This window comes from Oncorhynchus nerka, linkage group LG20, assembly GCF_034236695.1.
Source record: "Oncorhynchus nerka isolate Pitt River linkage group LG20, Oner_Uvic_2.0, whole genome shotgun sequence".
NCBI classification, from domain to species: domain Eukaryota; kingdom Metazoa; phylum Chordata; class Actinopteri; order Salmoniformes; family Salmonidae; genus Oncorhynchus; species Oncorhynchus nerka.
This window is the reverse complement of record NC_088415.1, coordinates 84,387,251-84,402,600: the sequence shown is the minus strand read 5'-3', so window position 1 is coordinate 84,402,600 and position 15,350 is coordinate 84,387,251. Positions and strand designations below refer to the sequence as shown.

General features: G+C 42.2%; 1 protein-coding gene across 4 annotated transcripts in view; it reads left to right on the top strand.

The window, feature by feature from the left end:
• The first annotated feature begins 2,396 nt into the window (after positions 1–2,396).
• The window catches only part of LOC115126658 (F-box-like/WD repeat-containing protein TBL1XR1), a 32,043-nt gene continuing 19,089 nt past the window's right edge, over positions 2,397–15,350 (top strand). For 2 of the 4 annotated variants that reach the window (XR_010460256.1, XR_010460254.1), the window contains exons 1-7: positions 2,397–2,610; positions 4,307–4,368; positions 7,074–7,177; positions 7,609–7,754; positions 12,198–12,423; positions 12,841–12,970; positions 13,789–13,924. Coding sequence is in view for 1 of the 4 variants with exons in the window: in XM_065005920.1 (XP_064861992.1) it covers positions 7,120–7,177; positions 7,609–7,754; positions 12,198–12,423; positions 12,841–12,970; positions 13,789–13,924 (696 nt within the window). In the remaining 3 variants the exon portion in view is untranslated. Of the gene's footprint in view, positions 2,611–4,306; positions 4,369–4,644; positions 4,763–7,073; positions 7,178–7,608; positions 7,755–12,197; positions 12,424–12,840; positions 12,971–13,788; positions 13,925–15,350 lie in introns of all 4 variants that reach the window. The other 2 variants (XR_010460255.1, XM_065005920.1) reach the window with 2 other exon arrangements.

Genomic DNA, 15,350 nt, shown 5'->3' with positions numbered 1-15,350 from the left:
TTATCATTCACGATTGACAGTGATGATGGCCTATTTTGATTATGGTATGCCTAACTTCGTGTTTTTAAGGTATTAAAATGAAAAATATTCTTGAGATATGTGTGCATAGGCAAACATTGCATTTGGAGGATGCATTTTATGCGTATTCTATAAAGATGCCTTGTTCAAAACAACTGGGAACTCTGAAAAATATGAGGGCAAATTATGGCGTCAGTGATCTTCAGGTCGTAAAGTCTGAGCTCCAGAACCCTAAGAAGTCCTGTTGTGTTGATGGTACCCTATTTGAAATGATCAAATATACAGACCACAAATTCCAATTGGCTATACTTCAACTCTTTAACATCATCCTCAGTTCTGGCATCTTCCCCAATATTTGGAACCAAGGACTGATCACCCCAATCCCCAAAAGAAGAGACAAATTCGACCCCAATAACTGCTGTGTGATATGTGTCAACAGCAACCTTGAGAAAATCATCTGCATTAACAGCAGACTTGTACATTTCCTCAGTGAAAACAATGTACTGAGCAAATGTCAAATGGCCTTTTTACCAAATTACCGTACAACAGACCACGTATTCACCCTGCACACCCTAACTGGCAAACAAATTAACCAAAGGGAAGGGAAAGTCTTCTCATACTTTATTGATTTCAAAAAAGCTTTTGACTCAATTTGACATGAGGGGCTGCTATACATTGATGGAAAGCGGTGTTTAGGGGAAAAACATAGGACATTATAAAATCCATGTACACAAACAACAACAAGTGTGCAGTGCCGTGGGAGACAGGGATGCAGCTTGACCCCCACCCTCTTCAACGTATATCTCAACGAATTGGCGAGGGCACTAGAACAGTCTGCAGCACCCGGCCTCACCCTGCTAGAATCTAAAGTCAATTGTATATTGTTTGCAAATGATCTGGTGCTTCTGTCCCCAAACAACGAGGGCCTACAGCAGCACCTAGATATTCTGCCCAGATTCTGTCAGACCTGGGCCCTTACAGTTAATCTCAGTAAGACAAAAAAAATTGGTGTTGCAAAAAAGGTCCAGTTGCCAGGACCACAAATACAAATTCCATTCAGACACCGTTACCCTAGATCACACAATTCCACAAAGCTGTGAACGATCTGAGAGACAAGACAAGAAGGGTCTTCTACACCATCAAAAGGAACATCAAATTCAACATACCAATTAGGATCTGCCAAAAAATACTTGAATCATTTATAGAACCCATTGACCTTTATGGTTCAGAGTTCCTGGGTCCGCTCACCAACCAAGAATTCACAAAATGGGACAAACACCAACACTTTTTGATTTATTTAACCAGGCAAGTCAGTTAAGAACAAATTCTTATTTCCAATGACGGCCTACCCCAGCCAAACCCTAACCCAGACAATGCTGAGCCAATTGTGCGCCGCCCTATGGAACTCCCAATCATAGCCGGTTGTGATACAGCCTGGAATCGAACCAGGGTCTGTAGTGATACCTCTAGCACTGAGCACTTCTACTTTTGATACTTAAGTATATTTTAGCAATTACATTTACTTTTGATTACTTAAGTATATTTAGAACCAAATGCTTTTAGACTTTTCCTCAAATAGTTAGTATTTTACTGGGTGACTAACTTTTACTTGAGTAACTTTCTATTAAGGTATCTATACTTTTACTCAAGTATCACAATTGGATACTTTTTACACCCCTGCATAGCCTTGCTATTGAGAGATGCTGCCGTAGGCAGACCTGGCTCTCGAGAGAAGACAGGCTATGTGCACGCTGCCCACAAAATGAGGTGGAAACTGAGATGCACTTCATAACCTCCTGCCAAATGTATGACCATATTAGAGACACATATTTCCCTCAGATTACACAGACCCACAAAGAATTCGAAAACAAATCCAAATTTGATAAACTCCCATATCTACTGGGTGAAATACCACAGTGTGCAATCACAGCAGCAAGATTTGTGACCTGTTGCCACAAGAAAAGGGCAACCAGTGAAGAACAAACACCATTGTAAATACAACCTATATTTATGTTTATTTATTTTCCCTTTTGTACTTTAACTATTTGCACATCGTTACAACACTGTATATAGCCATAATATAACATTTGAAATGTCTCTATTCCTTTGGAACTTTTGTGGATGTAATGTTTACTGTTTATTTTTGATTGTTTATTTCACTTTTGTTTATTATCTATTTCACTTGCTTGGCAATGTAAATATATGTTTCCCACGTCGATTAACCCTTTGAATTGAAATTGAATTAATCGTAATAAAAGAAATTCCCGCTCCTGTGCGCCTAAGAAAATAGCACTACACCAACTGGTTGAACAGTAGGAAACACGTTTCCTGTAAACTCTGATAACTCCGCTACAACGAGTGACGTTTGGAAAGACTGTAGAAAGGCTGCCCATTTTTGTAGGGAAAGTCACGTTACTGTGTCTGAAGCCGTTGGTTTCGAACCGCCTGGCTCTGTATCTCTAGCTATTATCTTTAAAATGTTAATACATTTCCTTGAGATATCAATTTTCCAATATTTGTAAATGGATAACATGGTTTAGCTTGAACACGAGGATTACAGCGGAAACCATCTATCAAAAGATTTCAGACAAAGTAGGTACTGGATTATGGAGACATTTTGAAAAAGCAGCTAGCTAACTAGCCTAGCTTACTTGCTAGCGTTTAGCAGAACATTTCATATAAGACCGAATCGTATGTTTTGTATTTGTTGTTGGAACATAGGAATGAATGCAAAATATTGCCACCCCTTTCAAAACGATTGCCTTTGGTTTTTGAAACAACTACGTTAGTGTAGCTAGCTAGCGAACGCTAAGTCCTTTAGCAATGCCTCATGGGCACGGGAGTGTGGCGAGCGGAAAAACCACGTCGCGGTGCTCCGGCTAGCTAGCTAACTTACGTTAGCTTAGCCTCATTTGCTAACAACCGTGTGGGGGATGGGATTTGTGCTCTCCCCGTTAGCTAGCCAGTTAGCTAAGATAGCTTTAGCCTGGTGACATAACGCTAGCTAGCTAACGTTAGGTGACAGACCGTAATAGTTTGGCTAGATGAATGAATTTCTGTTTTAAAAGCTGAGGTTATACGTTAGATGAAATTTAAATGACGCCGTTAACTGTTTAAGTTACCTATAGTAAATTGTGCTAACTAGTTAGCTAGTTAACTAGTAAATGACCTCCAATTAGTTAGCTACCAGTGTGCTAATGTTAGCAGTCTTCTGCCGCTACTAGTAGGTCCTCATGCTTCGGCAGTGGGGGACTTCTGTTAACTGGGTGTTAAAGAAATAGAAATTGCCATGGTACCAGGGCTCAACCTCCCATTTTAAGACCATGATAATAATGAGTAGGGATTAGTCCAATCTTTGATATCAAGTAGACGTGTTCAACTAGGCTACCATGGGAAATAACGTTAGCTAGGTATCCACTGTTTTAAACTCACAACTCACTCATCAGTGACTTGTGTACAGTTAAAGAGGAGAGTTCATTAACTACTGTAGTAGTGAACGGCTCAGTCAGACTAACTATCTCATTCAAGCGTTGTATTTTCAAATAGAGAAGAGAGAGAAATGGCAGAATTAATGATTTGTAGCGCCGGAGGAAAAGTCCATCAAATACACAACTAAGTGTTTTTGTTGAGTGTGTGGAACCAACATCCCACTATAGTCTACACACAGTCAAACACTAACATATGATTTCTTACATTTGCTATCAATTTCTTCAACCTTCTAGCTAGGTGTCAAGAAAATGGAACCTAAGTTATAGAAACAAAATCATAGCCCTTCCAATACTTGAACTACCATGTTGTAGGCTACATGTTGAAAATTCAACACACATTTTCAAGGTACACTACTATACACAGTCCTTGTGTACTGTAGAAAATAATTCTCCTCAGTCTGCTTCTTGCATTCTCCCACCAGGGCACTGGTAGCACAAAGGTCCATTGGCTGTTTTGGCTTCAGCACTGCTGACCCGGTTTCTCTGATAGTATAGTGAGTGACACAACCTTCCTGGCCAGTCAACTCTTAACTCTTTCCTCAATCTGCCTGCATAGGCACTGCTACATTTCCCTCACAACTCCCATACAACATTGATAGGTAATATCTATGCGCTGGGATTTGTATGTTTGTCATGGATAATCATGAGGTCTGATGTTGCTATGAAATATGATAGCGTCGTCCTCTTTCCATGCTATATACTTTTAAACAGTATACTCAAGGTTTCACTCAAGTACTGGCTCAGAGGAGGGTCAACATGAACAACAGCGTCATTGTTATTTTCCCTGTCTTTGGTCCTAGATTGCGGAGTTCCTCCTATGGATGGTGGAGCAATGAGCTTCTGAAAGACACTTGATCACATGGTGAGTAATCTGGAGCTGACATCATCGTATGTAATAGCCTACTTAGAAGCAACACACAAGTTGTGCTTTTGTCCAATAAAGTATATTAGAAAGCACAGTGGTTATCGCAGGTTCACACTTTGACTTGAGTGCAAAGTGCGTTGTAAGGAGGACTTTCTCTATACGTTGGCTCAGACCTGGACTACCAGGATGCAGAGTTAATTTTGGATACCACGTAGGATAAGCGTGTCATTTTGCATCAACATAGTATTTTCTCATCCGCTCTGTGAACTGTAGTGAAGGAGCACGAGAGGAGTCTGCAGGCACAGTCATGCCCCCGACAACATGTCAGGACTCTGGGGTTGAGGCCTGTACTTCAGTGTACGTCAAACAGAGAGACAAAGACCTCACACCAGTGAGTCATATTCACCCTCCATGACCCGACTGACTTGTGGCACAGCCTTAAAGCGGCACGGACTGGAAAAATAAACACCTTCCGTCCCTTGAACGCTGTAAATATTTACGTAGGGGAATAGGAATACACATCGGCACAATTAGTAAACTCTTCAACCCGTTGTAATCTGGCTTGTCGAGCTGTAGCTGACATGATTTCCCGCACATTCACTCTCGAGGCCCCGGCTGTGATTTATGGATGGAATGTGCCGTACAAACGGTGCTGTGCTGGGTTAATGCATTCACACTCACAGCCTTGGGCCTCGTGCTCAGGGAGAGATTGCTGTCCTTGGGGCTCGTATTCATAGAACATAGGTTTGTCACGAAACCAGGAAAACACAAGTCAGACAACTCTTTGGTCCTACTGTATGTAAAATATTGTGCTATGGCTCGGAAAAGAAACATGTGATTCTGGGTAACAACATAAGGCTGTTTGTTTCCAATATTAGGACTGTTTTCCTCAGCAAATTTTGTCCGCTTCATGTTTTGTTTCCTTGCCACGATACTTCTGAGTTTCGTGATACTGGTATCGTGACAACCCTAGAGAGACTGCTGTCCGTGGGCATCGCGTTCAGAGAGGGAGTACAATACAGTAGAAGCTACAGTGTACCATAGCCTACCGAGAGGTAGGGATGTTAACCGGTTAGCCATAAAAAATACATGTGATTGGTTATGCTTATTGATCTATAGGTTAATTTTCATTATTTAGTACAATTAAATTGTCAGTTGTGTATTTTCATTAGTCATCATGTATCTTATCACACCACACGCACAGCATACAGAGCCTACTTTGAGGAGAGGAATATACTGTCACCTGTCAGACAGAATGAGAGCAGCTCTTGAAAAAGCTGCTACTGGAGTGAAACTTGTTTTTATACGCCCTGTCATTGCATAACAAATTCTATATGCTATCATGTGCTCACTGTTTTGATGGCCACGATTAAAAAGCTACTCTTATTTTTTTTAAAATTGTAATTAAAGTGTGCCTCCGAATCGCCATTTGAGCGCATAGGCTATAGTCAATGGTAGGCAGGCTAGGCTATTAGCGGGTCACCCACCACTTTGCAATGTGAGCTATGGTCTGGCTTAACATCACTAATCCTGGCCAGTGGGTGGGTGTTTTCTAGCAGCTACAAGTTTGAATGAAAACCTGGCACTTTCTCATTCTTCTCCTCCAATGCCTTTTGAGAAGGAGGCGAGGAGTGAGACCCTGTCTGTAATTGATATGGGACAAGAGAAAAGCAATGAACTCAGCAAATAACATGCAAACCTGTTGTCAGTGTATTTAAATATATATATATTTTATATGTATGTATGTAGACACCACCTCAGCAACCTGACCCCTCATAGTCAATGTGAACACCTATGGGTGTCTCCTGCAACGCGGTTACACACCCAACATTGTCATGATTCTGTCTGCGCAATGAAGTGCATTGTCATTCGCCAGAGTCCAAGGCTCTCTTGATTTGATTAGCGTTGGATCTAATTTCTGGTCTGAGTGTTGACTTTAGTGTGCTGGCATGACAGAGAGCTGGAAGTTTCAATCCGGCCATCCTCTACGTCCCTGTTTATTTCCACAGTCCTGTTTAAACAGTGTGTGGCTTTGCTTGATTAAATACGCGGCAGGGATACAAACTATGCTGGCTGTTATTCCCGTACCCCCCCCCCCCCCCCCCAATTTCCTTTCCCCCAGTGGTTTTGTCCACAAGAATTAGCCTGACCTCTTTAAGGAGGGCTTGGTAATGATTTCCAGTTGTGGGGATTAATGAATGGAAACTAGTGCCCCGCCTAAGGACCAGGATGGGAACACTCCACAACCCACCAAAGAAGAATTCAACTCCATGATTATACTGCCAAATAATGATCGCTGTAGCCACAGAGTTATGAAGTTTGCACAAAGTAGGTCGGGCAAGGTGAGGGATCAAAAGGCCTTAGGTCATTATCTGTTGGGGAGTTAGTCTTTAAAAAAAATTACTCTGTTTTCAAGGATCTACTACGCATTTACAATCTACACTACGTGTTGAAAGTCAATGTTGCCACTTGCCAAGACTACCAAGTTCAAAAGCATGCCCAGTTCCAACTAAATACTTAGTTACTAATCAGTGCATTGGTAATCCATGGGAAAGCGTTCAAATGTTCAACCCCGGCGAAGGCACTGGGTTCATTGACATGTCAGTTCACTCTGTAAATAATTGTCTTACTATAATAGGATTCAGCATTCATATTTCGTCAGGGTAGGTGTTGTAACTGTGTCTGTCTCTTGTTCTTGCTAGGCTCCTATCCTGCGCTGACCCCATGGTTTAACCGCCAGGATTAAAAATGAGCATTAGCAGTGATGAGGTCAACTTCCTGGTGTACAGATACCTGCAAGAGTCGGGTAAGACAGACCTACATCTTCTCATGTACTTTGTGCAGTAGCTTGCTCCGGAAATGTAGTGTCTCGTCCTATTGAACATTTCTATTTGAACTAATTGGGACCACTATCCATTGTCAGATCTGCAATTTATCTAGCTGAAATGCAGGAAAAATGCTTAATATTTCTACCACCATAATCCTCAAATGGAATGTTAACTGAGTGCTACACAGCTGGTGAAGCTGGTTGAAATGATGTCACTATGACCAGACACTGGTTGAAATTATGTCACTATGACATCATTTCAACAAGTTTTGCTCGCTGAGTATAAACTCTTCAAGGTGAACGTAACCATAACAACCTAATGACGCAGTGGTGTGGCGATTTGAAGGACAGGGGTGTAACAACACTAATGTCCCTCTCTCGCTCTCTCCATCCCTCTCCCTGTCTGCCAGGCTTCTCCCACTCGGCTTTCACCTTTGGCATAGAGAGCCACATCAGCCAGTCCAATATCAACGGAGCCCTGGTGCCCCCTGCTGCCCTCATCTCCATCATCCAGAAGGGCCTGCAGTACGTGGAGGCAGAGGTCAGCATCAACGAGGTCAGTACCCTCAATGCTAACTTGCTTATTTACTGGCTGTACGCCACTCTAACCGTCAACTTTCCTAAATATTGACTATTTTATTTAACCTTTATTTAACTAGGCCAGTCAGTTAAGAACAAATTCTTATGTACAATGATGGCCTAGGAACAGTGGGTTAACTGCCTTGTTCAGGGGCAGAACGACCGATTTTTACCTCGTCAGCTCAGGGATTCGATCTAGCAAACTTTCGGGTTACTGGCCCAACGCTGTAACCACTAGGTTACCTGCCGCCGTGTTCAATACCTTCTCTGTAGCCTTTAATTTCCTAAATGTAAGACGGTTGAAGTTGCCCCAACCACAAATCTAGGATTACATTACATCTAATCCTAGGGAAGAGCAATCCTATGACATCATCCGCTCTATTGCTCTGCTATAGCTGATGTCATTGGATTCTAATTTTCTAGTGCTCTTCTACAGATTTTGACTAAAGTTTCTGGGTAAAGACGCATGTTAGACATATCAATTGAAACATTCAAAGGTAAAGAAAGAAATGTTAAACTTTTGAGTGGAATTTCCCTTTAGCCATTAGGGTATTATAAAACCATCTGGCCCTGAATCACCTGTAGTGATGAGTTGGGAATTAATGAAGTTACAAATCACAATATTATTTTTGGACTATCTTACCTATATTTGACTCAATGTATCGATTTGTACATGTATTTATTATAATTTTTTGCTACTGTAGGTAGTTAGCTAGTGCTGGTCATCTGTGCCTGTTTTCATCCTATAGCTTGTTCTCCGTTTTGTTTTTAAATAGTGAGCCAACATGTTTTCAGCACTTTGTTTCACTGACTGGTCAAAACTTGGTTTCTACTGTTCTCTCTTGTCCCTCAGCAGCAGACATAGTGAGCAATATGTTAGGAACATCAAATCACAGTGAAAGCACGCTGTCGAATCAATACATATAGAATCACAATACATATACAGTGGGGAGAACAAGTATTTGACACACTGCCGATTTTGCAGGTTTTCCTACTTACAAAGCATGTAGAGGTCTGTAATTTTTTATCATAGGTACACTTCAACTGTGAGAAATGGAATATAAAACAAAAATCCAGAAAATCACATTGTATGATTTTTAAGTAATTAAATAGCATTTTATTGCATGACATAAGTATTTGATCACCTACCAACCAGTAAGAATTCCGGCTCTCACAGACCTGTTAGTTTTTCTTTAAGAATCCCTCCTGTTCTCCACTCATTACCTGTATTAACTGCACCTGTTTGAACTCGTTACCTGTATAAAAGACACCTGTCCACACACTCAATCAAAACAGACTCCAACCTCTCCACAATGGCCAAGACCAGAGAGCTGTGTAAGGACATCAGGAATAAAATTGTAGACCTGCACAAGGCTGGGATGGGCTACAGGACAATAGGCAAGCAGCTTGGTGAGAAGGCAACAACTGTTGGCGCAATTATTCGAAAATGGAAGAAGTTCAAGATGACGGTCAATCATCCTCGGTCTGGGGCTCCACGCAAGATCTCACCTCGTGGGGCATCAATGATCATGAGGAAGGTGAGGGATCAGCCCAGAACTACACGGCAGGACCTGGTCAATGACCTGAAGAGAGCTGGGACCACAGTATCAAAGAAAACCATTAGTAACACACTACGCCGTCATAGACTAAAATCCTGCAGCGCATGCAAGGTCCCCCTGCTCAAGCCAGCGCATGTCCAGGCCCGTCTGAAGTTTGCCAATGACCATCTGGATGGTCCAGAGGAGGAATGGGAGAAGGTCATGTGGTCTGATGAGACAAAAATATAGCTTTTTGGTCTAAACTCCACTCGCTGTGTTTGGAGGAAGAAGGATGAGTACAACCCCAAGAACACCATTTCAACCGTGAAGCATGGAGGTGGAAACATCATTCTTTGGGGATGCTTTTCTGCACAGGGGACAGGACGACTGCACCTTATTGAGGGAAGGATGGATGGGGCCATGTATCGCGAGATCTTGGCCAACAACCTCCTTCCCTCAGTAAGAGCATTGAAGATGGGTCGTGGCTGGGTCTTCCAGCATGACAACGACCCGAAACACACAGCCAGGGCAACTAAGGAGTGGCTCCGTATGATGCATCTCAAGGTCCTGGAGTGGCCTAGCCAGTCTCCAGACCTGAACCCAACATAAAATCTTTGGGGGGAGCTGAAAGTCCGTATTGCCCAGCGACAGCCCTGAACCTGAAGGATCTGGAGAAGGTCTGTATGGAGGAGTGGGCCAAAATCCCTGCTGCAGTGTGTGCAAACCTGGTCAAGAACTACAGGAAACGTATGATCTCTGTAATTGCAAACAAAGGTTTCTGTACCAAATATTAAGTTCTGCTTTTTTGATGTCTCAAATAATTATGTCATGCAATAAAATGCAAATTAATTACTTAAAAATCATACAATGTGATTTTCTGGATTTTTGTTTTAGATTCCGTCTCTCACAGTTGAAGTGTACCTATGATAAAAATTACAGACCTCTACCTGCTTTGTAAGTAGAAAAACCTGCAAAATCGTCAGTGTGTCAAATACTTGTTCGCCCCACTGTAGAATCATGAGAATCACAATACATATAGAATCAATGTTTATCGAATCGGGAGAATCGCAATACATATCGAATTGGGATACATATAGAATTGTGAGAATCACAATACATATCGAATCACAGTACATATAGAATCGCAATGCATACAGTTGAAGTCGGAAGTTTACATACACTTATGTTGGAGTCATTAAAAGTTGTTTTTCAACCACTCCACAAATTTCTTGTTAACAAACTATAGTTTTGGCAAGTGGGTTAGGACATCTACTTTGTGCATGACACAAGTCATTTTTCCAACAATTGTTTATAGAGAGATTATTTAACTTATAATTCACTGAATCACAATTCCAGTGGGTCAGAAGTTTACATACACAAAGTTGACTGTGCCTTTAAACAGCTTGGAAAATTACATCATGGCTTTAGAAGCTTCTGATAGGCTAATTGACATCATTAGAGTCAATTGGAGGTGTATCTGTGGATGTATTTCAAGGCCTACCTTCAAACTCAGTGCCTCTTTGCTTGACATCATGGGAAAATCAAAAGAAATCAGCCAAGACCTCAGAATTTGTTTTTGTAGACCTCAACAAGTCTGGTTCATCCTTGGGAGCAATTTCCAAATGCCTGAAGGTACCACGTTCATCTGTACAAACAATAGTACGCAAGTATAAACACCATGGGACCACGCAGCTGTCATACCGCTCAGGAAGGAGGCGCATTCTGTCTCCTAGAGATGAATGTACTCTGGTCTGAAAAGTGCAAATCAATCCCAGAACAACAGCAAAGGACCTTGTGAAGATGCTGGAGGAAACAGGTACAAAAGTATCTATATCCACAGTAAAACGAGTCCTATATAAACATAACCTGAAAGGTTGCTCAGCAAAGAAGGCACTGCTCCAAAACCGCCATAAAAAAGCCAGACTACGGTTTGCAACTGCACATGGGGACAAAGATCGTACTTTTTGGAAAAATGTCCTCTGGTCTGATGAAACAAAAACAGAACTGTTTGGCAGTAATGACCATCGTTATGTTTGTGGGGGTGCTTTGCTGCAGGAGGGACTGGTGCCCTTCACAAAATAGATGGCATCATGAGGAGGGAAAATTATGTGGATATATTGAAGCAACATCTCAAGACATCAGTCAGGAAGTTCAAGCTTGGTCGCAAATGCGGCTTCCAAATGGACAATGACCCCAAGCATACTTCCAAAGTCGTGGCAAAATGGCTTAAGGACAACAAAGTCTAAGTGTTGTAGTGGTCATCACAAAGCCCTGACCTCAATCCTATAGAAAGTTTGTGGGCAGAACTGAGAAGGTGTGTGTGAGCAAGGAGGCCTCCAAACCTGGCTTAATTACACCAGCTCTGTCAGGAGGAATGGGCCAAAATTCACCCAACTTATTGTGGGAAGCTTGTGGAAGGCTACCTGAAACTTTTGACCCAAGTTAAACAGTTTAAAGGCAATGCTACCAAATACTAATAGAGTTTGTCAGCTTCTGACCCACTGGGAATGTGATGAAAGAAATAAAAGCTGAAATAATTCTCTCTACCATTACTCTGACATTTCACATTCTTAAAATAAAGTGGTGACCATAACTGACCTAAGACAGTGAATTTTTACTAGGATTAAATGTCAGGAATGGTGAAAAACTGGGTTTTATTGCATTTGGCTAAGGTGTATGTAAACTTCTGATCTCAACTGTATAGAATCGCAATACATATAAAATCGAAATACATATAGAAACGTAAGAATCGCAATACTTATAGAATCAGCAGCTAAGTATGGTGATGATATCATGAGGTCTCTGCAGTTCCCAGCCCCACCCATCATTAGTAGTACCTGAAGCCGTGCAAGAACCCAAACTTCTGTCTTGTTGCCACCCAGGATGGCACTCTTTTTGACGGGCGGCCCATCGAGTCGCTGTCCCTGATCGACGCGGTTATGCCCGACGTGGTGCAGACGCGGCAGCAGGCCTACAGGGAAAAGCTGGCCCAGCAGCAGCAGGTGGGCAGCACCAGCGGCACCCAGGGCCTCCAACCTGGCGGTGCCAAGAACGGAGAGGGAGGCACCGCTGCCAACGGCGAGGAGAACGGCGCCCATGGCTTAGCCAGTGAGCAGAACCTTTTATTATCGCACGTCTTTGATTTATTTTTGTTACATTTTCCATGTTTCCTTTCATGATCCATAACAGTACAACTGATTTACAATACATCACACCTCTTGAGTTTAAAGCACAATGTACGGTGGAGACTGTTGTCATCCATACTAACACTAGTGTAGCTTTAGCTGCTATTCGACAAGCTAGCAATATCTCCCTCTGGTCATGAATTTAACAGGGGTGGAAACGCCATCAGCCAATGCTTACGTAAATCCTATGCGTTTTAAATGATTGAGGAATGTGCAAGTGCAGAATTGGCCCGGGACTCCGCCCAAGAACTCTGATCTGTGTGTCTAGCATAGAGATAGAGGACTCTAGATGGATATAAGACATTTGATACACGATGAGTCTTATGGTGTGCCTCCCCAGACCACCTTATAGAGATGGAGGTGGACCAGAATGTGGCGATCCCCCAAAACAAGGCCATGGTGCTGAGGGGCCACGAGTCCGAGGTGTTCATCTGTGCCTGGAACCCCGTTAACGACCTGCTCGCCTCTGGGTACAGAACAAACTCCTATATCCTTCTGTTTCACTGTCTGTCCTACTTCTGTTTCACTGTCTGTCCTACTTCTGTTTCACTGTCTGTCCTACTTCTGTTTCACTGTCTGTCCTACTTCTGTTTCACTGTCTGTCCTACTTCTGTTTCACTGTCTGTCCTACTTCTGTTTCACTGTCTGTCCTACTTCTGTTTCACTGTCTGTCCTACTTCTGTTTCACTGTCTGTCCTACTTCTGTTTCACTGTCTGTCCTACTTCTGTTTCACTGTCTGTCCTACTTCTGTTTCACTGTCTGTCCTACTTCTGTTTCACTGTCTGTCCTACTTCTGTTTCACTGTCTGTCCTACTTCTGTTTCACGGTCGGTCTGTCCTTCTGTTTCACGGTCTGTCTGTCCTTCTGTTTCACGGTCTGTCTGTCCTTCTGTTTCACGGTCTGTCTGTCCTTCTGTTTCACGGTCTGTCCTCCTTCTGTTTCACGGTCTGTCCTCCTGTTTCACGGTCTGTCCTACTTCGGTCTCTCTACAGAGAAGGGACATAGCCTAAAGATAAATGATTTCTGTTCATAAAGTCAAATCCACCTTCATACAGCATTGGTAGTCTGGAGAAGTATTCATTGACCCACATTTTGATGTGGCAGAACTCAAGGACATTTCCAACAGGTTGCTGGTGGTAAACTTCAGAGAAATGTTTATTTGTGTTTTGTACTCGCACATCTAATTGAATCCTACGCACCATATAATACAATCTACATAGTCAGACATTACTGTGGTTTTAGGCTATCCAAAGAAGTTGGATGACGTGTGTGTGTGTGTGTGTGTAGGTCTGGGGACTCGACGGCGCGGATCTGGAACCTGAGTGAGAACGGCAGCTCCACGCAGCTGGTGCTGAGACACTGTATACGGGAGGGAGGCCAGGACGTACCCAGCAACAAAGACGTCACCTCACTGGACTGGAATGTGAGTTAGAGAGAGATCCCGATGAGTTTGTCTTCCCAGCTGGAAATATGGGACGGCTTCTCTCTCCCATGGAAAATACAGGGCTGTCACTACTGAATAAAGATTTACAGTAGAGCAGGCTGTCATTTCCCTGCTCTATGAAGGATACTCAACCTGCTTTTAAGTACTTTGAGCCTAATCGCAACTCAGGACAAGCAGGCAAAACTGACTTTCTGGTAAATGTTTGATGTCATCAGGAGATAATTTTTTGCCACGGTTTTAGTAATGCACATCAATGTCAAATTAGGATTAGGTCCCTTGTTTGGTCCCAATCTGGTGTGCAACAGAAGCAAACAAAAATATGGCAACCCAGAATTCCAGGTTATTTAACCCCGCTGGGATATGTGGGACACTAGCGTCCCACCTGGCCAAAAGCCAGGGAAAATGCAGAGCGCCAAATTCAAATAAATTACTATACTTTCATTAAATCACACATGCAAGATGGCAAATTAAAGCTACACTTGTTGTGAATCCAGCCAACATGTCAGATTTCAAAAATGCTTTTCGGCAAAAGCAAACGATGCTATTATCTGAGGATAGCACCTCCGTAAACAAAGAGAAACCATATTTCAGGCGCGACACAACACGCAGAAAAAATATATAATTCATGCCTTACCTTTGACAAGCTTCTTTTGTTGGCACTCTAATATGTCTCATAAACATCACAAATGGTCCTTTTTGTTCGATTAATTCCGTCTATTTATATCCAAAATGTAAATTTTATTTGGCGCGTTTGAGCCGGAGAAACACCGGTTCCAACTTGCTCAACGTGGCTACAAAATATCTCATGTTACCTGTAAACTTTGCCAAAGCATTTCAAACTACTTTTGTAATACAACTTTAGGTCATTTTTAACGTAAATAACCGATAAAATTGAAGACTGGATGATTTGTGTTCAATACAGGAAGAAAACAAACTGAAGCATGCTTTCTAGTCTACTCTAACAGTACACTTCAAGTGACCCTCGTTCAAGATGGCCGTACTTCATTACACAAAGGAAAACCTCAACCAATTTCCAAAGACTGTTGACATCCAGTGGAAGCGATAGGAACTGCAAGAAGGTCCCTTAGATATCTGGATTCCCAATGAAAACCCATTGAAAAGTGACCTAAAAATAAATACATCTGAATGGTTTGTCCTCTGTGTTTCACCTGCTAAATAAGTTCTGTTATACTCAGACATGATTGAAACCGTTTTAGAAACGTCAGAGTGTCTTCTATCCAAATCTACTACTAATATGCATATCTTATCTTCTGGGGATGAGTAGCAGGAGCAGGGCATGCATTTCATCTGGACGTGGAAATACTGACCCCTGTCACCAAGAAGTTAAAGGTTTTAGTTTTGATTTTAAAAAAATCCTAAATAACTGATGAATTTGTATTTTTCA